The sequence below is a fragment of the Ornithorhynchus anatinus genome, chromosome 1 (genome assembly GCF_004115215.2).
Source record: "Ornithorhynchus anatinus isolate Pmale09 chromosome 1, mOrnAna1.pri.v4, whole genome shotgun sequence".
In the NCBI taxonomy this organism is placed as follows: Eukaryota; Metazoa; Chordata; class Mammalia; order Monotremata; family Ornithorhynchidae; genus Ornithorhynchus; species Ornithorhynchus anatinus.
Window position 1 is genome coordinate 181,310,813 of NC_041728.1, and position 22,249 is coordinate 181,333,061.

Below are 22,249 nucleotides of genomic sequence, written 5' to 3' on the forward strand. Positions count from 1 at the left end.
TTCATCCCCATTTGACAGATGAGGTCACTGAAGCCCAGAGAAGTGAAGTGACTTGCCCACGGTCACCCAGCTGACAAGTGGCAGAGTGGGGATTAAAACCGTGAGCCCCACGAGGGACAACCTGATGACCCCGTATCTCCCCCGGCGCTTAGAACGGTGCTCTGCACATAGTAAGCGCTTAACAAATACCAACATGATTATTGCTATTATTAATCCCAGCTCCGCCCCTTGTCTGCTGGGTGGGCTTGGGGAAGCCACTTCACTTCTCTGGGCCTCAGTGACCTCATCTGGAAAATGGGGATTAAGATCGTGAGTCCCACATGGGACAACCCGATGACTTTGTATCTCCCCCAGCGCTTAGAACAGTGCTTGGCATATTGTCAGCGCTTAACAAATGTCATTATTATTATTATTATTAATAATCCCAAGGAAGGCAGCAGCACTCGAAAGCAAGCAGAGGGAAAGCTGAGAGGAAGGGGCGTCTGGGGGGGAGCGTGGGGAGGGCGCTTGCAGGATAAGTGGCCCGTTTCACCAGGAACTTCAACCGACCGTCTGCCTCGGGAATCGGCAGAATGTATGTTTTTATTCCCCTATTTATTTTATTAATGAGGTGTCCATCCCCTTGATTCTATTCACCGTGATTAAGTTGTCTTGTTTTTGTCCGTCCGTCTCCCCCGATTAGACCGTGAGCCCGTCAATGCGCAGGGACTGTCTCTATCTATTGCCAAATTGTCCATTCCAAGCGCTTAGTCCAGTGCTCTGCACATAGTAAGCGCTCAATAAATACTAGTGAATGGATGAATGACCGGGCTCCCTTGACCAGCAGCCTGGTACTGGACGGACCCTTGGTGGAGTGTTTTATGCGTCACTCCCTCGCACGGTGGGAAAAACTAAGTAAAAAACGTTCCACAGTAACCTTGGCCGGTCGGTGGTGTGGTCTGACTCGACTACGGGTCACTGAGGCTCCCCCCCGGTCCGGGAAGGTCCCGGTTGGTAGGAGCCGGGGGCTCCTAAATTGGGAATTTAGGCCCACAGAAGTGCAGTGACTTACCCAAGGTCACACAGCAGACAGGTGGCGGAGCTGGCATTGGAGCCACGACCTTTTGAACCCCAATCCTTCCTTCTCATCTTCCTTCCCCTCTATATTCCTCCCTCATCCACCCTCCATCTTCCTCCAACTCATTCATTCAATTGCATTTATTGGGTGCTTACTGTGTGCAGAGCACTGTGCTAAGCGATTGGGAGAGGCCACTAGAACAATAAACAGAAACATTCCCTGCCCACAGCGAACTTACAGTCTAGACGACCTTTCTCCCTCCTCCATCCTCCAACTCCTTCCACCCATCTTCCCCGCCATCTCTCCTCCCCATCCCCTTCATCTTCCTCCCCCAATCCCTCCTCCCTCCTCATCCTCATGCCGGGAAGCAGCAAGGCATCGTGGCTCGAGTCCGGGCCTGGGACTCTGAAGGTTGTGGGTTCAAATCCCGGCTCCGCCACCTGTCTGCTGTGTGTCCTTGGACGAGTCACTTCACTTTCTCTAGACCGTGAGCTCACTGTGGGCAGGAATGGGTCTGTTTGTTGTTATATTGTGCTCTCTTAAGCGCTCAGTACAGTGCTTTGCACCCATGATTGAAATTCTCTGGACCTCGGTTTCCTCAACGGTCAAATGGGGATTAAGACTGAGAGCCCCGAGACTGTGTCCAACCCAGTTTGCTTGGATCCACCCCAGCGCTCAGAACAGTACACTGTAAGCGCTTAGCTATACCAGAATCATTATTATCATTATTATTAATAATAATGATGGCATTTGTTAAGTCCTTACTGTGTGCCAAGCACTGTTCTAAGCGCAAGGTGATCAGGTTGTCCCCCGTGGGGCTCACAGTCTTCATCCCCATTTTTCCAGATGAGGCCACCGAGGCCCAGAGAAGGGAAGTGACTTGCCCAAAGACCCACAGCCGACAAGCGGCAGAGCCGGGATTAAAACCCATGACCTCTGACTCCTAAGCCCGGGCTCTTTCCACTGAGGCACGTTACTTCTCTTATCATCTTCCTTCTCCAGATCCCGTCTCCCGCCAATCCATCTTCCTCCCTTCAATTCCTCCTTCATCTTTCTCCTGTTGCTCCTTCCTCCTCCCGCTCCTCCTCCCACCTGCCTCATCCCCAAAGCTCTCAGTTCCGGAATGCAGCAAGAACGGAGGGAGTCGGGCCAGACTGGAACGGCTGAGCGGAGCTTTATTGGACGAGGGGTCGGGGGTCGCTGGGCCCCGGGCCTTCCCGACGGCAGCGGCGGCTCGGGAGACGTTGGCGAGGGCGGGATCTGGCATCCCCTGCACTTTCTTAGGGAAACGGCTCCGAGGGCTTGGGGGACGACTGACCCGAACTGGAACAAATAAGAATAAGAATAAATAATGATGGCATTTGTTAAGCGCTTACTACTAGGTGCCAAGCACTGTTGTAAGCGCTGGGGTAGATACAGGGTCATCAGGTTGTCCCTGGTGGGGCTCACAGTCTCGATCCCCATTTTACAGATGAGGGAACTGAGGCACAGAGAAGTGATTCGCCCCACGTCACACAGCAGACACGACCTCTGACTCCCAAGCCCGGGCTCATGCCACTAGGCCACGCTTCTCCTATAATAATGATCGTGGTCTTTATTAAGCGCTTACTAGGTGCCAGGCACCGTACTAAGCACTGGGGTGGGAACGAGCGGATCGGGGTGGACCCAGTCCCCGTCCCACTTAGGGCTCACAGTCTCAACCCCCATTTTACAGACGAGGGAACCGAGACGCGAGAGGTTAAGTAACTTGCCCAAGGTCACCCAGCAGACAAGGGGCGGAGCCGGGATTAGAACCCATGACCTTCGGACTCCCAGGCCCGGGCTCTAACCTCTAGGCCGTGCTGCTTCTCACTGAAGGGTGCTAGTGAGGGAGAGGGATGGAGGGCGTCCCCCCCAACCCCCGCCAAGCCCCCCGCCCCACCCTGGACCCCCGGCAGCCCCCCGCCGACCCTCACCGGGCCCCATCCTTGGGCTGGCTGGGGGCCGGGGCGACGACCCGGGGCTGGGAGGTCAGCACCACCTCCCCCAGGCTGGCCTCAACCAGGACGTTCCGGATGATGTTCTCCAGCAGCGACTCCAACAGCTTCCCGAAGGCCGGCAGCCTGACGGGGCGGGGAGGGGAGAACGGGGATTGGGGTCCGGGGGCCGGGGGGGGCCAGGTGGTCCCCGATGGGGTCGGAGGGTCTTCCCCCGACCTCCGCCCCACGGGCTTTCTCCTCTCATCGGGACCATTTATTGGGCGCTTGCGGTGTGCGGAACGTGGTACTGAGTGCCTGGGAGAGTACTGATAATATTGGTATTTGTTAAGCGTTTAGTACGTGCCAGGCACCGTAATAATAATAACGATAATGTTGGTATTTGTTAAGCGCTTACTATGTGCGTACTAAGCGCCGAACAGAATGGGCAGCCACGTTCCCTGCTCACAATGAGTTTTCAGCGTCCACCTCCCGCCGCCCGGGATCACCCCCCGGGTCCGGCCTCCCGGAACTCCATCCGGAGTCGGTCTAGTGGGGAGAGGAGACCCTCACCCCCAGCAGACCCTTCCCCACCACCACCCTCCTCCTCCCCATCCTCGGGGCCTCCTCTCTAACCGCCCCTCAGTGGATATCCCGGTCACCTCGGGGCCCCCCCGACCCTTCTGGCCCGAGACTGGCCCCTTCCCAAGACCCCCACCCCCCTCAAAACTCCCCCTCCCACCCCCCAGACCTACGGGTCTCTTCTCACCGGGTAAGAGTTTCTTTCTCTTCCTTCTGCTTCTCCTCTAGTCCGGCAGCCTTGAGCTTCTCTAGCATCTGGTTTTCCAGCGAAGACCGGGACACATTCATCCGGGGCAAAACTCTTTCCCATGCCCCGTCCTCCTCGTCTTCCTCCTCCTCCAGCTCTACTTCCTCCTCCTCCTTTTCTTCCTCTTCCCCCTTCTCCCAATCCTCCTCCTCCTCTTCCCTCCCGTCCTCCTCCTCCCCCTCCTCCTCCTCGTCTTTCTCCTCCTCCTCCTCCTCCTCCGTCTCCTCCTCTTCGTCCAGCGGAGGGGATACGTCCAGTACGTAGCCCTCGCTGGCCTTCTCGGCCAACAGCCAGGCCGAGTCCTCGCTCCACAGCTGAGAGTAGAAGGGTACGGGCTCCTTCAGGCTTCTGGTCACGGCTTCGTGGAACTGCCGGTCATCGAGGAGGCCCCTGGGGGTGAGGGACAGTGGGGGGGGGGGGGAAACAGGCCCATCTTCCATCCCTGGAGGTCCTATTCTACTCAATGATATTTACTGGGCGCTTACTGTGTGCAAAGCGCTGTACTAAGCGCTTGGGAGAGGACACTACAACGACAGCCCCGACGAGTTCACGGGCTACAGACGAGCTCACGGCTGCCTAATGATACTGGGGCAGGGAATAGCTCCGTCTGTTGTTTAGTGTCCTCTCCCAAGGGCTTAGCACAGTGCTTTGCACACAGTAAGTGCTTAATAGAGACCACTGAATGAATGAATGATGGTATTTGTTAAGCGTTCACTACGTGCCAGGCACTGGGGTAGATACAAAATCAGCGGGGTTGGACGCGGTCCCCGTCCCACGTCGGGCTCACGGTCTTAATCTTATTTTACAGATGAGGGAATTGGTGGCCAGAGGAGTGAAGGGACTTGCCCAAGGTCAATGAGCAGCCAAGGGGACTACTCAGGGGCAAGAGCCCGGGCTTGGGAGTCAGAGGTCATGGGTTCGAATCCCTGCTCGGCCACTTGGCAGCTGTCTGAATGTGGGCAAGTCACTTTAATAATAATAATAATAATGTGGGTATTTGTTAAGCGCTTACTATGTGCAGATCACGGTTCTAAGCGCCGGGGTAGATACAGGGTAATCAGGTTGTCCTATGTGAGGCTCACAGTTAATCCCCATTTTACAGATGAGGTCACTGAGGCACAGAGAAGTGAAGTGACTCGCCCACAGTCACACAGCTGACGAGTGGCAGGGCTGGGATTCGAACCCATGACCTCTGACTCCCAAGCCCGGGCTCTTTTCACTGAGCCGCGCTGCTTCTCTACTTCTCTGTGCCTCAGTTCCCTCGTCTGTAAAATGGGGATCAAGACAGTGAGCCTCATGTGGGACAACCCGATTCCCCTGTATCTCCCCCAGCGCTTAGAACGGTGCTCTGCACCTAGTAAGCGCTTAACAAATACCAACGTTATTATTAACCCAGGTCCTTCTGACTCCCAGACCTGGGTTCTATCCATTAGGCCACGCCGCTTCTCGATCCTAATTCCTAGTTCCCGTGTGGTTTAGTGGAAATCCACAACCAGAGGGTGGTGGACTCTCATCCCAGCTCTGCCGCTCGTCTGGTGCGTGACCTTGGGCCAGTCACCGCACTTCTCCGAGCCTCAGTTTCTCCTCTGTAAAATGGGGATGAAGACTGTGAGCCCCACGTGGGACAGGGACTGCATCCAACCTGATGAGCTTGGATCTACCCCAGCGCTTAGTACAGTGCCTGACACTTAATAAGAGCTTAACAAACACCAGAAAGAAATAAACAAAAAAATACACCAGTCCAGAACGACTACTGCCCGGGAGGAGATGGCGGATGGAAGGTGAGGGACCTTTTGGGGCCGGGCGGGCTCTGAGTGCGGGGCTTGAGATAAACGGAAGCCCCAATCCCCACCCCCAAAATGGCCGGTGGAAGGTGAGGGGGCCTTTGGGACCGGACGGGCTGGGGTGGGAAGTGAGTACAGTAAGTAAGCGCTTAGTATAGTGCTTTGCACACGGTAAGTGCTCAATAAATACAATTGATTGAATGAATGGGCCCGGGGCTTGAGATAATAATAATAATAATAATGGCGGTATTTGTTTAGTGCTTACTATGTGCAAAGCTCTGTTCTAAGCGCTGGGGGGATACGAGCTGATCAGGATGTCCCACGTGGGGCTCCCGGTTTTAATCCCCATTTTCCAGATGAGGTCACTGAGGCACAGAGAAGTGAAGTGACTTGATCAAAGTCACCCAGCCGGCAAGGGGCGGAGCCGGGATTAGAACCCATGACCTCTGACTCTCAAGCCCGGGCTCTTTCCACTGAGCCAAGGGGGGAGGCCCGATCTCCGCCCCCAAGGTGGATGGTGGAAAGTGAGGGGCCTTCTGGGGCCGGGCAGATTCAGGTGGGGACCGAGTCCGGGGCTTGAGAAAATAACGATAAGGATGATGACATTTGTTAAGTGCTTTCTATGCGCAAAGCACTGTTCTAAGCGCTGAGATGAAGGGGAGTCGGGGAGGGGACATTACCTGATGACTGTGGTCAGGACATCGGTCAGCATTTGTTTGTGCCGCCAGGCCGAAGCCAGATCTGGTCGGGCGGAGCGAGTTTCGGCCGTCCAGGGCCCGTCTGTCCCAGCTGGCTGCTTTTTGGTCTCCCTGGGGAGGACGGGAGCGGGGTTAATAATAACGATTGTGCATCTGTTCAGCGCTTACTCTGTGACAAGGACTGTACTAAGCGCTGGGGTGGATCCAAGCAAATCGGGGCGGACACAGTCCCCGTCCCACGTGGGGCTCCATGGTCTCAATCCCCGTTTTACAGATGAGGTCACTGAGGCCCAGAGAAGTGATTCGCCAAAGGTCACCCGGCAGACAAGTGACAGAGCCGGGATTAGAACCCATGACCTTCTGACTCCCAGGCCTAGAGTGTGGCTCAGTGGAAAGAGCCCGGGCTTGGGAGTCAGGGGTCATGAGTTCGAATCCCACTCTGCCCCTTGTCAGCTGGGTGACTGTGGGCAAGTCACTTCACTGCTCGGTGCCTCAGTGACCTCATCTGTAAAATGGGGATGAAGACTGTGAGCCTCACGGGGGACAACCTGATTCCCCTCTGTCTACCCCAGCGCTTAGACAGTGCTCTGCACATAGTAAGTGCTTAACAAATACCAACATTAAGACATGCTAGAAGACCTCCTCCTTCCTCCTTCTCTCTCCCCTCCTCCTCCTCCTCCCTTTGCAGCTGGTCAGCTGTCTGACCGTATCTACTTAACAGTAATAATAATAATAATAATAATAATGTTGGTATTTGTTAAGCGCTTACTACGTGCAGAGCACTGTTCTAAGCGCTGGGGGAGATACAGGTTCGCAGTCTTTATCCTCATTCTACAGATGAGGGAACTGAGGCCCAGAGAAGATAAGTGGATAATAATAATGGTGCTTGTTCAGCGCTTATGTGCCAAGCTCTTTTCTGAGATAATAATACTAGCGTCGGTATTTGTTAAGCGCTTACTGTGTGCCAAGCACTGTTCTAAGCGCTGGGGAGGATACAAGGTCATCAGGATGTCTAACGTAGGGCTCACAGTCTTCATCCCCATTTTACAGATGAGGAAAGGCTCCCCGTCTTCATCCCCATTTTACGGATGAGGAACCTGAGGCCCAGAGAAGTGAAGTGACTGGCCCGAGGTCACCCAGCAGACAAGTGGCGGAACCGGGATTAGAACCCACGACCTCCCAAACCCGGGCTCTTTCCACTAAGCCACGCTGCCGAGTCGCGTGTCCACGGCGTCGCCACGGGTCGGAAGCGACTCGCCGGCAGGAGACGAGACTCTCCCCAGCGCTTAATGCAGTGCTCCGCACCCAGGGGGTGCTCCGTAATAATAATACTAAAGTTGGTATTTGTTCAGCGCTTACTACGTGCGGAGCACCGTTCTAAGCGCTGGGGGAGATACAGCCTCCGTAGGTGAACGAATGAACGACTGAGAGGACTCCCGGTCCCCCAGCTGAGGACCGAGGACCCGCCCCACTCGGGGGGTCCCAAAGCTGAGGATCAAGGACCCGCCCTATTCGGGGAGTCCCCCCCGTAGCCCGGGCCGGCCCTCACCGGGACAGGAAGTGATGCCGCAGGTCTGAATAGAAGGCTGCCAGGAAGTCGTCCGTGGCATGGGAGCGGGCGGTGAGGCTCAGGTGCAGCAGGCAGGGTTCGGGGGGCTCAGGGCAGAGCCAGGATCCTTCCTTGTTGGGGTCCCGCCGGCCCTTCCCCCGGCTGCGGCCGGCTGGCCGCAAACCGGGCCTCTGATTCTTGATGGGGGGCAGCGTCTGGGGCGAGGGGCGAAGCAGAAGGGGCGAAGCCCATCCAAACCCTACCGCGTTAATTCAATCGTCCTCTCCCACCCGGATTCATTCGTTCAATCGTATTCATTGAGCGCTTACCAGGTGCAGAGCACTGCACTGGGCGCTTGGAACGGACAGTCCGGCCACAGGTGACCGTCTCGGCCTCCTTGCTGACCTCCCCGGCTCCCGTCCCTCCCCGCTCCGTTCATTCATTCAATAGTATTTACTGAGCGCTTACTGTGTGCAGAGCACTGTACTAAGCGCTTAGAATGTCCAGTCCAGATCACGTCTCCCCACTCCTCAATAATAACGATAATGATGGTATTTGTTCAGCGCTTACTACGTGCAAGGCACTGTTCTGAGCGCTGGGGTCGATACAAGGTAATTAGGTTGTCCCACCTGGGGCTCACAGTCTTCATCCCCGTTTTCCAGATGAGGCAACTGAAGCCCAGAGAAGTGAAGCGACTTGCCCGAGGTCACCCAGCCGACAGGCGGCGGAGCCGGGATTAGAACCCACGGCCTCTGACTCCCAAGCCCGGGCTCTTCGCACCGAGCCACGCCGCCTCTCCATAATGGCACTTGTTAAGCGCTTACTACGTGCCGAGCGCCGTTGGAAGCGCTGGGGGAGATGCCGGCTAGTCGGGTCGGACACCGTCCCCATTTTCCCGGGGCGGGGGCGGGTGTCTTGCCTCACCTCGTAGAGTCGAGCAGGAGCGGGTGGTTGTTCGGCCTTCCCCAGCAGACCGGGCGATTGCTAGGAAGACGGGGGAGTGTCCTCAGTGGGGCCACGACGGGATGGGAGCAGGGAGCCGGGCAGGCAGGCGGGAGTGCCCCTCCTCTACCCCATCCATCGGGCACCAAGAGGGGGTTTAAGCCCTCCCGACAACCGCTCCCAGGCATTTCAGGGTAATCGGCCCCATGGCGTTGGGGGGGTGGGACGGTGGGAGACGGTCCCAGGGCACTGGCGGGGGGGGGAACCGAGGGGAGACAGTCCCAAGAAATTGTGGGGTGGGACTATGGGGAGACGGCCCCACGGCATTGAGGGGCGGGGCTGTGAGGAGACGGTCCCGAGGCACTGGGGGGTGGGACTGTGGGGAGACTGCCCCATGGCATTGGGGGGCGGGACTGTGGGGAGACAGCCCCAAGGCACTGGGGGGTGGAAATGAGGGGAGACGGCCCCCAAGGCACTGTGAGGTGGGGCTGTAGGGAGACAGTCCCAAGGCACTGTGGGGTGGGACTGAGGGGAGACAAACCCGCGGCATCGGGGGGTGGGACTGAGGGGGGACAAACCCATGGCATCGGGGGGTGGAAATGAGGGGAGACGGTCCCGAGGCATCGGGGGGTGGGACTGAGGGGAGAGAGGCCCAAGGCATCGGGGGGTGCGACTGAGGGGCGACAGTCCCAAGGCACTGTGGGGTAGGACTGTGAGGAGACGGTCCCAAGGCATTGGAGGGTGGGACTGAGGGGAGAGAGGCCCAAGGCATTGGGGGGTGGGACTGAGGGGAGACGGTCCCAAGGCCCTGGGGGGTGGGTCTGTGAGGAGACAGTCTCAATGCCTTGGGAAAAACCCATGGCACTGTGGGGTGGGACAGTAAAGAGACAGAGACAGTACCAAGGCACTGTGGGGTGGGTCTGTGAGGGGTAGATAGAAGGTCATCGGGTTGCCCCACATAGGGCTCACAGTCTTCATACCCATTTTACAGATGAGGGATTGGGGGGGGGGGGGAGACAGCCCCAAGGCCTCCTCGCCGTTCTCCGTTCTCGCCCGTCCCGCCGTCGACCCCCGGCCCGCGTCCTCCCGCGGCCCCGGGACGCCCTCCCTCCTCGCCTCCGCCAAACTCACTCTCTTCCCCTCTTCGAATCCCTACTTAAAGCTCACCTCCTCCGAGAGGCCTTCCCGGACTGAGCTCCCCCCTTTGTCCCTCTGCTCCCTCTACCCTCCCCCTTCGCCTCTCCGCGGCTAAACCCTCTTCTCCCCCTTTTCCCTCTCCTCGTCCCCCTCTCCCGTCCCAGCCCCTCGGCACCGTACTCGTCCGCTCGACTCCATGTATCTTCATCACCCTATTTATTTCGTTTAATGAGATGTACATCGCCCTGATTCTATTTAGTCGCCACTGTTTTTACGAGACGTTCTTCCCCTCGACTCTATCTGTCGCCATCGTTCTCGTCCGCCCGTCTCCCCCGATCGGACCGTGAGCCCGTCAAAGGGCGGGGACCGTCTCTATCTGTTGCCGACTTGTCCGTTCCAAGCGCTCAGTACAGCGCTCTGCACAGAGTAAGCGCTCAATAAATACTACTGAATGAATGAATTGGGGAGTGGGACCATGGTCAGGAGAAGCAGTTCATCCCCTCCCGCCCAGAAGCTTACAGTTCATTCAGTCGCATTTACTGAGCGCTTACTGTGCGCAAAGCACTGTACTAGAGGAGGACGAGGAGCTTCTAACTGTCCTCCACTCGACCGGAAGCTCCTTGTGGGCAAGGAATATATTTTATTATTATTCTACTGTACTCTCCCAAGTGCTTAGTAGAGTGTTCTGCACATTCTAGACTGTAAGCTCATCGTGGGCGGGGAATGTGTCTGTTTACTGTTATCCTGGCACTCTCTGAAGCGCTCAGTACAGTGAGAAGCAGATGAGGAAAGACCTCAGGCCTGGGAGTCAGAGGTCATGGGTTCGAATGCCGGCTCTGCCACTTGTCAGCTGTGTGACTGTCTGCAAGTTGCTTCACTTCTCTGTGCCTCAGTTTCCTCATCTGTACAACGGGGATGAAGACGGTGAGCCCCATGGGCTACTATCTACCCCAGCATTTAGAACAGTGCTTGGCATATAGTAAGCGCTTAACTACCACTGGGGCTCGCAGCGTGGCTCAGTGGAAAAGCATGGGCTTGAGAGTCAGAGGTCCTGGGTTCGAATCCCGGCTCTGCCACCTGTCTGCTGTGTGACTTTGGGCAAGTCACTTTGCTTCTCTGGCCTTCAGTTCCCTCATCTGTAAAATGGGGATTAAGATGGTGAGCCCCAGGTGGGACAACCTGGTGACTTTATGTCTCTCCCAGCGCCTAGTACAGTGCTCTGCACATAGTGAGCGCTTAATAAATGCCACGGTTATTATTATTATTATTACCAGAATCAATATTATTACAGCGCTCGCCACATAGTAAGCGCTCAATAAATACGACTCGACTGACCGACTGACCTCCAAGAGGCCTTTCCCGACTGCGCCCCGCCCTTCCCTCTTCTCCCGCTCCCTTCCGCGTCGCCCCGACTCGCTCCCTTTCTTCATCCCCATCCCCGCCCCCCGCCCGCTTAGGTCCACCACCCTCATTTACTGATTTCTATTCATGTCCGTCTCCCCTGGTAGACCGTCAGCTCGTCGCGGGCAAGGAATGGGTGTGTTTATTATTGTACCGCCCTCTCCCAAGCGCTCCTTCCAGCGCTCGGCACACAGTAGGCGCTCAATAAATACGATGGATTGACTGACCGGCCGTGGGCAAGGATGGGGATCCAGGGCGGGGGAAGCCCCTCCGCAGCCCGCGTCCCCCGCCCCCCCCGGACCTCCCCGGCCCCCGACCGACCCTCACCTGCAGGCCGAGCTCCGTGATGGTGAACTCCTCTTCCTGCCTCAGACGCTCGGACTCCCAGGCCCGCAGTTCCGCCCGGTACCGGGCCAGGACCCGCTTGGCGTACACCTGGTGGGGCGAGGAAGCGGGCAAGAGACCCCCACCACTTCCCCTTCCCCCGTCCCTTTCTTCTTTTAGGCACTTACCATGTGCCAGGCGCTGTACTAAGCCCCGGGGTAGATACGAGTGGATCAGGTCGGCCCCAGTCCCCGTCCCCCGGGGGGCTCCCGGGCTTCATCCCCGTTTTCCGGAGGAGGGAAATGAGGCCCGGAGAAGCGCAGCGACTCGCCCCAGGCCACCCCCGCCCCGCCCGTGCCCGTTTCGGGGCTCACCTCGCACTCCAGGTCGATGTTGTAGAAGCAGGGGTGCTCCGACGCCTTCAGGGTCACCACACAGGGGGCACTGGCCCCCGGGGCCACCAGGCCCATGGCGGGACACACCTGCAGCAGCTGGGGCAAGGGGCAGGCCTCGCTCAGGCTGGGAAGGGACTGTAACCAAACCTGTGTCTCCCCCAGCGTTTAGAACAGTGCCTGGCACCCAGCAAGCGCTTAACAAATGATAATAATAACGTTGGTATTTGTTAAGCGCCTACTACGGGACGAGCACCGTTCTAAGCGCTGGGGGAGATACGAGATCGTCAGGTTGTCCCACGTGAGGCTCACGGTCTTCCTCCCCGTTTTTCAGACGAGGTCACCGAGGCCCGGAGAAGTGAAGTGACTCGCCCAGTCCCCCAGCTGACAAATGGCCGGGCCGGGATTCGAACCCGTGACCTCTGACTCTCAAGCCCGGGCTCTTTCCACTGAGCTCTCTACCATCAGCAGCTCAATAAATACTGTTGAATGAATGAATGAATGAATCCGCAGCAGCGGCATGGCCTAGGGGCAAGAGCCCGGGCTTGGGAGTCAGAGGTCATGGGTTCGAATCCCCGCTCTGCCACTTAATAATAATGTTGGTATTTGTTAAGCGCTTACTATGTGCAGAGCACTGTTCTAAGCGCTCAGGGAGATACAGGGTCGTCAGCTTGTACCACACGGGGCTCACAGCCTTCATCCCCGTTTTACAGATGAGGGAACTGAGGCCCAGAGAAGGGAAGTGACTTGCCCACAGTCACCCGGCTGACAAGCGGCAGAGCTGGGATTCGAACCCACGACCTCTGACTGCCAAGCTCGGGCTCTTGCCACTGAGCCACGCTGCTTCACTTGTCAGCCATGTGACTTTGGGCAAGTCGCTTCTCTTCTCTGTGCCTCAGGTCCCTCATCTGTCAAATGGGGATGAAGGCTGGGAGCCCCACGTGGGACGACCCGATGACCCTGTATCTCCCCCAGCGCTCAGAACGGTGCTCTGCACATAGGAAGCGCTTAACAGATACCAACATTACTATTATTATTATTATTATTATCCCAGCACTTAGCACAGCACTTGACGCATAGTAAGCGCTTAACAAATACCACAGTTATTATCAGTTGTGTGTGAAGAGAAGCTGCGGGGCCTAGCGGATAGAGCCGGGGCCTTTGAGTCAGTAAGTCCTGGATTCTAATCCCGGCTTTGCAACCTGTCTGCAGTGCGACCTTGGGGAAATCACTCAACTTCTCTGGGCCTTAGTTCCTTCATCTATAAAACGGGGATTAAGACCGTGAGCCCCACGGAGGGCAAGGACTGTGTCCAACCTGAGTGGCTTCTATCTACCTCAGCGCTTAGTACAGTACCTGGCACATAGTAAGTGCTTAACCAATGCCCTCTAGACTGTAATCATCCCACCGTGGGCAGGGGAATCTGTCTAGAGAAGCAGCGTGGCTCAGCGGAAAGAGCCCGGGCTGGGGAGTCGGAGGTCATGGGTTCGAATCTCGGCTCCGCCACTTGTCGGTTGTGTGACTTTGGGCGAGTCACTTCGCTTCTCCGGGCCTCAGTGACCTCATCTGTCAAATGGGGATGAAGACTGTGAGCCCTTCGTGGGACAACCTGATGACCTTGTATCTACCCCCGCACATAGAACGGTGCTTGGCACACAGTAAGCGCTTAACAAATACCTCACAGAGAAGCAGCGTGGCTCTGTGGAAAGAGCCCGGATTGGGAGTCAACAGTCGTGGGTTCAAATCCCGGCTCTGCCACTTGTCAGCTGTGGGACTGTGGGCAAGTCACTTCACTTCTCTGCCTCAGTTCCCTCACGTGTAAAAGGGGGAGGAAGACTGTGAGCCTCGCGTGGGACAACCTCATGACCCTGTTTCTCCCCCAGCGCTTAGAACAGTGCTCTGCGCATAGTAAGCGCTTAACAAATACCAACATTATTATTGTCAACTGTGTGACCTTGGGCAAGTCACTTCACTTCTCTGGGCCTCAGTGACCTCATCTGTCAAATGGGGATGAAGACTGTGTGCCTCATGTGGGACAACCTGATCACCTTGTATCCCACCCCAGCACTTAGAACAGTGCTATGCACATAATAAGCGCTTAACAAATACCAACATTATTATTGTTATATTGATCTCTCCCAAGCGCTTGGTACAGTGTTTGGCATACATGAGCAGGGAATGTGTCTGTTTATTGTTGTATTCCTCTCCCAAGAGCTTAGTCCAGTTCTCTGCCCACAGTAAGTGCTCAATAAATACGACTGAATGAATGAATGAATGAAAGAATGAAAATAAGCACTCAATAAATACGACTGACTGACTGAATGAATGAAAATAAGGGCTCAATAAATACGACTGAATGAATGAATGAAAATATAAGTGCTCAATAAATACAACTGAATGAATGAATGAAAGAAAGAAAATAAGCGCTCAATAAGTACGGCTGAATGAATGAATGAACGAAAGAATGAAAATAAGCACTCAATATACGACTGACTGACTGAATGAATGAAAGAATGAAAATATAAGTGCTCAATAAATACAACTGAATGAATGAAAGAATGAATGAAAATAAGCGCTCAATAAATACGACTGAATGAATGAATGAATGAATGAAAATAAGCGCTTAATAAATACGACTGACTGACTGAATGAATGAAAGAATGAAAATAAGTACCCAATAAATACGACTGACTGAATGAATGAAAGAAAGAATGAAAATAAGCGCTCAATAAATACGACTGACTGACTGACCGAATGAATGAATGAAAATAAGCGCTTAATAAATACGACTGACTGAATGAATGAAAGAATGAAAATAAGTACCCAATAAATACGACTGACTGAATGAATGAAAGAAAGAATGAAAATAAGCGCTCAATAAATACGACTGACTGACTGAATGAATGAATGAATGAAAATAAGCGCTTAATAAATACGACTGACTGAATGAATGAATAAAAGAATGAAAATAAGTACCCAATAAATACGACTGACTGAATGAATGAAAGAAAGAAAGAATGAAAATAAGCGCTCAATAAATACGACTGACAGACTGAATGAATGAAAATAAACCCTCAATAAATACGACTGAATGAATGAATGAAAGAATGAAAATAAGTCCTTAATAAATACGACTGACTGAATGAATGAAAGAAAGAATGAAAAGAAACCCTCAATAAATACAAATGATTGCATAAATGAAAGAAAGAATGAAAATAAGCACTCAATAAATACGAATGAATGAATGAATGAATGAATGAATGAATGAATGAATGAAAATAAGCGTTCAACAAATACGACTGACTGAATAAATGAATGAAAGAAAGAAAGAATGAAAATAAGCGCTCAATAAATACGACTGACTGACTGACTGAATGAATGAATGAAAATAAGCGCTTAATAAATACGACCGACTGACTGAAAGAAAGAATGAAAATAAGCGCTCAATAAATACGACTGACTGAATAAATGAATGAAAGAATGAAAATAAGCGCTCAATAAATACGACCGAATGAATGAATGACTGACATAAAAAAAGGGGCGATGATCAGAGGGACGGTGGGGGCTGTGTCACCCCCTGGTGGCCACACTACCGCTCTGCACCCAATAAGTCAGTCAATCCTATTTAATATTATTATTAATAACAATAACAATAATTTTGGTATTTGTTAAGCGCTTACTATGTGCCAAGCATTCATTCATTCAATAGTATTTATTGAGCGCTTACCATGTGCAGAGCACTGGACTAGGCGCTTGGAATGAACAAGTCGGTAACAGATAGAGACGGTCCCCGCCGTCTGACGGGCGCACGGTCTGATCGGGGGGGAGACGGACGGACGAGAACGATGGCGATAAATAGAGTCAAGCACCACCATTCTAAGCAGCGGGGGCGATACAAAGTAATGAGGTTGTCCCACGTGGGGCTCACGGTCTTCATCCCCCTTTTACAGATGAGGTGATTGAGGCACCCAGAAGTGACGTGACTCGCCCAAGGACACACAGCAGACAAGCGGCAGAGCCGGGATTGGAACCCATGTCCTCTGACTCCCAAGCCTGGGCTCTTTCCACTACATTATTGAGTGCTTACTATGTGCAGAGCCCTGGGCTGAGCACTTGGGAGAGTAAAATACAATACAACAGACACATTCCCTGCCCAAAGTGAGTTTGCAGTCTATAGGGGGAGATGGACAGAGAGGAGGGTCTAATAAAAATAACAGTATTTAAGTGCTTACTCTGTGCCGGGCACTGTGCTCAACGCAGGGATAAATAAGTGGACTGACGTGACTCGCGCAAAGTCGCGCAGCAGACGAGGGGCAGGGTCCGCATTAGAACTCATGTCTTCTGACTCCCAGGCCCGGGCTCTTTCTAATAATCGTGGTATTTTTTAAGCGCTTAGTAGGTGCCGGGCACTGTACTAAGCGCCGGGGTGGATAGAAGCAATGGTGTTGGACACCGTCCCTGTCCCACGTGTGGCTTACAGTCTTTATCTCCAGATGTGGGAACTGAGTCCCAAAGAAGAGAAGTGACCTGCCCAAGGTCACACAGCAGACAAGTGGTGGAGCCAGAATTGGAACCCATGACCTTCTGACTCCCAGGCCCCGGCTCTAACCGCTACGCCGCGGTCTTAATCCCCATTTTACAGAGGTGGTCATCCATTCATTCAATCTTACCACGTGCCTGGCACTGTACTAAGCGTCGGGGTGGATTCGAGACACTCGGGTTGGACACCGTCCCTGTCCCCCGTGGGGCTCCCGGTCTTCACCCCCGTTTTCCAGATGAGAGAACTGAGGCCCGGAGGAGTGAAGTGACTGGGCCGAGGTCACCCGGCAGACAAGTGGCGGAGCCGGGATGAGAACCCACGACCTTCCGACTCCCAGGCCCGGGCTCTCCCCACTGAGCTCACTACGTGCCTGGCGCTGTACTGAGCACTGGGAGGGATTCAAGATACTCGGGTTGGACACCGCCCCTGTCCCCCGTGGGGCTCCCGGTCTTCATCCCCATTTTCCAGACGAGGGAACTGAGGCCCGGAGGAGGGAAGTGACTGGTCCGAGGTCACCCGGCAGACAAGTGGCGGAGCCGGGATGAGAACCCACGTCCCTCTGAGTCCCAGGCCCGGGCTCTCCCCACTGGACCACCCTGCCTCTGGGTCTGTGGGGGGCCCGGGGGGGGGGGTGAAGGGGTGGGCATTTGGGGGGCCAGAGGGGCTTCACTTAACTTCTCTGTGCCTCAGTGACCTCATCTGGAAAATGGGAATTACTGTGAGCCTCACGTGGGACAACCTGATGACCCCGTATCTCCCCCAGCGCTTAGAACGGTGCTCTGCACAGAGTAAGCGCTTAACGAATAATAATGATAATAATAATGATGTTGGTATTTGTTAAGCGCTTACTCTGTGCAGAGCACCGTTCTAAGCGCTGGGGTAGACGCAGGGTCATCAGGTTGCCCCACGTGAGGCTCACAGTCTTCATCCCCATTGGACAGAGGAGGAAACTGAGGCCCAGAGAAGTGAAGCGACTTGCTGGCGGTCACCCAGCTGCCGAGTGGCAGAGCCGGGATTCGAACCCATGACCTCTGACTCCAAAGCCCGGGCTCTTTCCACCGAGCCACGCTGCCTCTCAACATTACCAACGTTATTGTTATCATTCACCTCGGCGGCGCCGCCGCTGCCCAAGTTCCAGGAGAAAACGACGGCCTGGCCCGAGGACGGGTTGTTGAGGAAGACGAGGCGGCGGACGGTGCAGTGCACCGGGATGTTCCGGAGGCGGAGGCGGGGCTGCGACAGGAACGCGATCTGAAATCCATCGGGGCTATTTACTGAGCGCTTACTATGGGCAGGGCGCCCCACCGGGCGCCCGGGAGACCGGTACGACGCCACGGAATCAGCAGACACATCCCCTGCCCATAAGGAGCTCCCGGTCGACCGGCTCAGGGCGGGCAGGGCCTCCGCCCGGAGGAGGAGGCCGGATGGGATGAGGCCGGGCAACCGGAGGTTGTTAATGGGCTTCGTTAAGCGCTTACTAGGTGCCAGGCGCCGTACTAAGCGCTGGGGTGGTTAGAAGCTAATCAGGCGGGACACGGTCCGGCTCAGGGTCATCATCCCCGTCTTACAGACGAGGCAACCGAGGCACAGAGAAGAGCAGACAAGTGGTGAGGCCGAGATTAGAACTCGGGTCCTTCTGACTCGCAGGCCCGGGCTCCTATCCATTAGGCCGAGAGCCCGTCGTCGGGCGGGGGCCGTTGCCGAACTGTAACGATAATGCTGGCATCCGTTAAGCGCCTGCTACGTGCCGAGCACCGTTCTAAGCGCTGGGGGAGACGCAGGCTCATCGGGTCGTCCCACGAGGGGCTCCCGGTCTCCATCCCCATTTTCCAGACGAGGTCCCTGAGGCCCGGAGAAGCGACCTGCCCACAGTCCAGAGCCCGCATTCGAACCCGCGACCTCGGCCTCCCCAGCCCGGGCCCTTTCCACCGAGCCCCGCCGCCGTGCCCGCCTGCTGCTCCGTACGACCGAATGAACGAGCCGGTCGTAGGCGGGGAAGGTGTCTGCGACCGCGCGGTCCTCTCCCGGGCGCTCGGTCCAGTGCTCCGCGCGGGGTCGGCGCTCGATAAACGTGGCAGCGAATCCGACGGTCCCGACGGGCCCCGCGGCGCCGCCCGGCCCCCCCCCCCCCCCCCGACGTCCCCGTCCGGTCCCCGTCCGGCCCCCGGCGCGTCCCCCTACCTGCCCTGGCGCGCTCAGCCTGGCGACGGCCGGCGAGGGGTCGGAGGAGGCGAGGGCGTGGAAGCGTCCGGCGGCTCCCAGGGCGTGAGGGTCGTAGCCGACGCCCTTGAAGGTGATCCGGGCCGACTCTCCGCCCGAAATGCGGAAGGGGACGTCCACCTGGGGGGCCGGACGGGGCGCGGGGTCACCCGCCGGGCCCGGGCCCCGGCTCCCGGACGGACGCCCCTCCTGGGGGCCGCGTAACGGGAACGGCGGTACTTGGGAGGCGCTTCTTAAGGGCCGGGCGCCGGGCCGGGCGCCGGGGGTGGAGACCAGCAAATCAGGCTGGCCCCGGTCCCCGTCCCGCATGGGGGCTCGCCGTCTCCAGCCCCATTTCAGAGATGAGGGTGGTGAAGGCCCAGAGAGGCGAAGCGCTTAGGACAGTGCTCTGCACATAATGACGTTGGTATCCGTTAAGCGCCTACTATGTGCCGAGCCCCGTCCTCAGCGCCGGGGGAGATACGGGGTGATCGGGTGGTCCCACGGGAGGCTCCCGGTCTTCATCCCCCTTTTCCAGATGAGGTCACTGAGGCCCCGAGAAGTGAAGTGACTTGCTCAAAGTCACCCAGCTGACAGGTGGCGGAGCCGGGATTAGAACTCACGACCTCTGACTCCTAGGCCCGGGCTCTTTCCACCGAGCCCCGCTGCTTCGTTTACATAGTAAGCGCTCAATAGATACTACTGAATGAATAATAATGTTGGTATTTGTTAAGCGCTTACGATGTGCAGAGCACCGCTCTGAGCGCTGGGGGAGACACAGGGTCATCGGGCCGTCCCACGTGGGGCTCCCGGTCTCCATCCCCATTTTACAGATGAGAGGGCTGAGGCCCAGAGAAGTGAAGCGACTCGCCCACGGTCCCACAGCTGACAAGTGGCAGAGCCGGGACTCGAACTCACGACCTCTGACTCCAGAGCCCGGGCTCTTTCCACTGAGCCGCGCTGCTTCTCGAATGAATGAATGAATGAATGAAAGTGACTCGCCTAAGGTCACACAGCAGACAAGGGACGGAGCGGGGATTAGAGCTCGTGACCTTCTGGCTCCCAGGCCCGGGCTCAGCCCGTCGTCGGCCAGCGATGCCGAACTGTCCATTCCAAGCGCTTAGTCCAGTGCTCTGCACATAGTAAGCGCTCGATAAATACCGCTGAATGAATGAATGAGTAATAATAATAATGATGGTGTTTGTGAAGCTACTCCTATGTGCCGGGCACTGTTCTAAGCACTGGGTTACAGCAAATTAATAATCATCATAATAATAATAATGTTGGTATTTGTTAAGCGCTTACTAGGTGCCGAGCACCGTTCTAAGCGCTGGGGGAGATACGGGGTCATCGGGTCGCCCCACGTGGGGCTCACACACTTTTAATCCCCATTTTCCAGATGAGGGAACTGAGGCCCGGAGAAGCGAAGCGACTCGCCCACAGTCACCCGGCTGACAGGCGGCAGAGCCGGGAGTCGAACCCATGACCTCTGACTCCGAAGCCCGGGCTCTTTCCACTGAACCACTCTGCTTCCCTAACACAGTCCCTGGGCAGCGCGGCTCAGCGGGAAGAGCCCGGGCTTGGGAGTCAGAGGTCGTGGGTTCGAATCCCGGCTCCGCCGCTTGTCAGCTGGGTGACTTTAGGCGAGTCACTTCGCTTCTCTGGGCCTCAGTGACCTCATCTGGAAAATGGGGATGAAGACTGGGAGCCCCATGTGCGGCTCACCTCCTGCCCCCCCCCCCCAGCGCTTAGAACAGAGCTGGGAAGTTAGGGGGCCACAGCGTCAGGGGAGTCGGAGGATCTGAGTTCTAAACTTCGCTCGCCCCTTGTCTGCTGGGTGACCTTGGGTGAGTCGCTTCACGTCTCTGGGCCTCAGTTCCCTCATCTGTCCAATGGGGATAATAATAATAATAATGTTGGTATCTGTTAAGCGCTTACTAGGTGCCGAGCACCGTTCTAAGCGCCGGGGGAGATCCGGGGTCATCGGGTTGTCCCACGGGAGGTTCCCGGTCTTCATCCCCATTTGACAGATCCAACCCCTGTTCCCCCTCCTACTAAGAAGACTCTAAGCCCCACTGAGGGACTTGACGGTCTTGTATCTATCCCGGCGTTCAGTACAGCGCCTGACCCAGAATAAGCGCTTAATAAACCCCCTTTCTTTTAAAAACGAAACAGTGGCCAGAGCCCGGGCCTGCGAGTCGGACAGACCTGGGCTCTAATCCCGGCTCCGCCACTTGTCAGCGGCGTGACCTTGGGCAGGTCACTTCACTTCCCTGTGCCTCAGTTACCTCCTCTGGAGACTGTGAGCCCCACGTAGGACAGGGATTGTGCCCGACCTGATTAGTTTATAAGTACCCCAGCGCTTAGTACAGTGTCAGGCACATAGTAAGAGCTTAATAATAATAATAATAATAATTATGGTATTTGTTAATAATAATAATGGTATTTGTGAAGCGCTTACTACGTGCCAAGCGCTGTTCTAAGCGCTGGGGGAGATACGAGGTCATCAGGTTTTCCCATTTTCCGGTCCCAATCCCCATTTTCCAGATGAGGTCCCTGAGGCCCAGAGAAGCGAGGCGACTGGCCCTAGGTCACCCAGCTGACAGGCGGCGGAGCTGGGATTCGAACCCACGACCGCCGACTCCCGAGCCCGCGCTCCTTCCACTGAGCCCAGGGCTTAGAACAGTGCCTGGCCCATAGTAAGCGCTCAACAGATACCGTCATTATTACGATTCTTATTATTCTGCGCCGGACACCGTACCGTCATCGCCCTACTGTACTTTCCCAAGCGCTGAGTCCAGTGCTCTGCCCACAGTAAGCGCTCAAGAGCCCCGGGCCTGGGAGCCAGAGGTCGTGGGTTCTGATCCCGGCTCCGCCCCTCGTCTGCTGTGTGACCTTGGCCAAGTCACTTCCCCTCTCCGGGCCTCAGTGACCTCATCTGTCAAAATGGCTACTGTTCCTGTCCGCCCGTCTCCCCCGATCAGACCGCGAGCCCGTCAAAGGGCAGGGACCGTCTCTATCTGTTGCCCATTTGTCCATTCCAAGCGCTTAGTCCAGTGCTCTGCACATAGCGAGCGCTCGATAAATACTACTGAATGAATGAATGAATGAGCCCCACGGGGGACAATCTGATGACCCCGTATAGTAATGTTCGTATCTATTAAGCGCTTACTCTGTGCCAAACACCGTTCTAAGCGCCGTTTTCTCACAAGGTCATCGGGTCGTCCCCCCGTGGGGCTCCCAGTCTTCATCCCCCTTTTCCAGACGAGGTCACTGAGGCCCAGAGAAGCGAAGCGACTTGCCCAAAGTCACCCAGCTGACAAGCCCCTCAGAGGGCAGGGACCGTCCCTATCTATGGCCCACTTGTCCGTTCCAAGCGCTTAGTCCAGTGCTCTGCACACAGTCAGCGCTCCATAAATACTACTGAATGAATGAAGTGCGG

At 55.8% G+C, this 22,249-nt stretch overlaps 1 protein-coding gene across 2 annotated transcripts in view; it reads right to left on the reverse strand.

Annotated features, from left to right (window-relative positions):
• Nucleotides 1-2,207: 2,207 nt before the first annotated feature.
• The window catches only part of CFAP65 (cilia and flagella associated protein 65), an 87,291-nt gene continuing 67,249 nt past the window's right edge, over nucleotides 2,208-22,249 (reverse strand). For both annotated transcript variants that reach the window (XM_039913520.1, XM_029064269.2), the window contains 10 exons: nucleotides 18,790-18,948; nucleotides 17,716-17,859; nucleotides 12,051-12,167; nucleotides 11,680-11,787; nucleotides 8,797-8,856; nucleotides 7,873-8,087; nucleotides 6,306-6,434; nucleotides 3,782-4,231; nucleotides 3,013-3,159; nucleotides 2,208-2,380 (listed from right to left, as the gene is read on the reverse strand). In XM_039913520.1, the coding sequence (XP_039769454.1) occupies nucleotides 2,338-2,380; nucleotides 3,013-3,159; nucleotides 3,782-4,231; nucleotides 6,306-6,434; nucleotides 7,873-8,087; nucleotides 8,797-8,856; nucleotides 11,680-11,787; nucleotides 12,051-12,167; nucleotides 17,716-17,859; nucleotides 18,790-18,948 (1,572 nt within the window). In that variant the 3' untranslated portion in view covers nucleotides 2,208-2,337. The remainder of the gene's footprint in view (nucleotides 2,381-3,012; nucleotides 3,160-3,781; nucleotides 4,232-6,305; nucleotides 6,435-7,872; nucleotides 8,088-8,796; nucleotides 8,857-11,679; nucleotides 11,788-12,050; nucleotides 12,168-17,715; nucleotides 17,860-18,789; nucleotides 18,949-22,249) is intronic.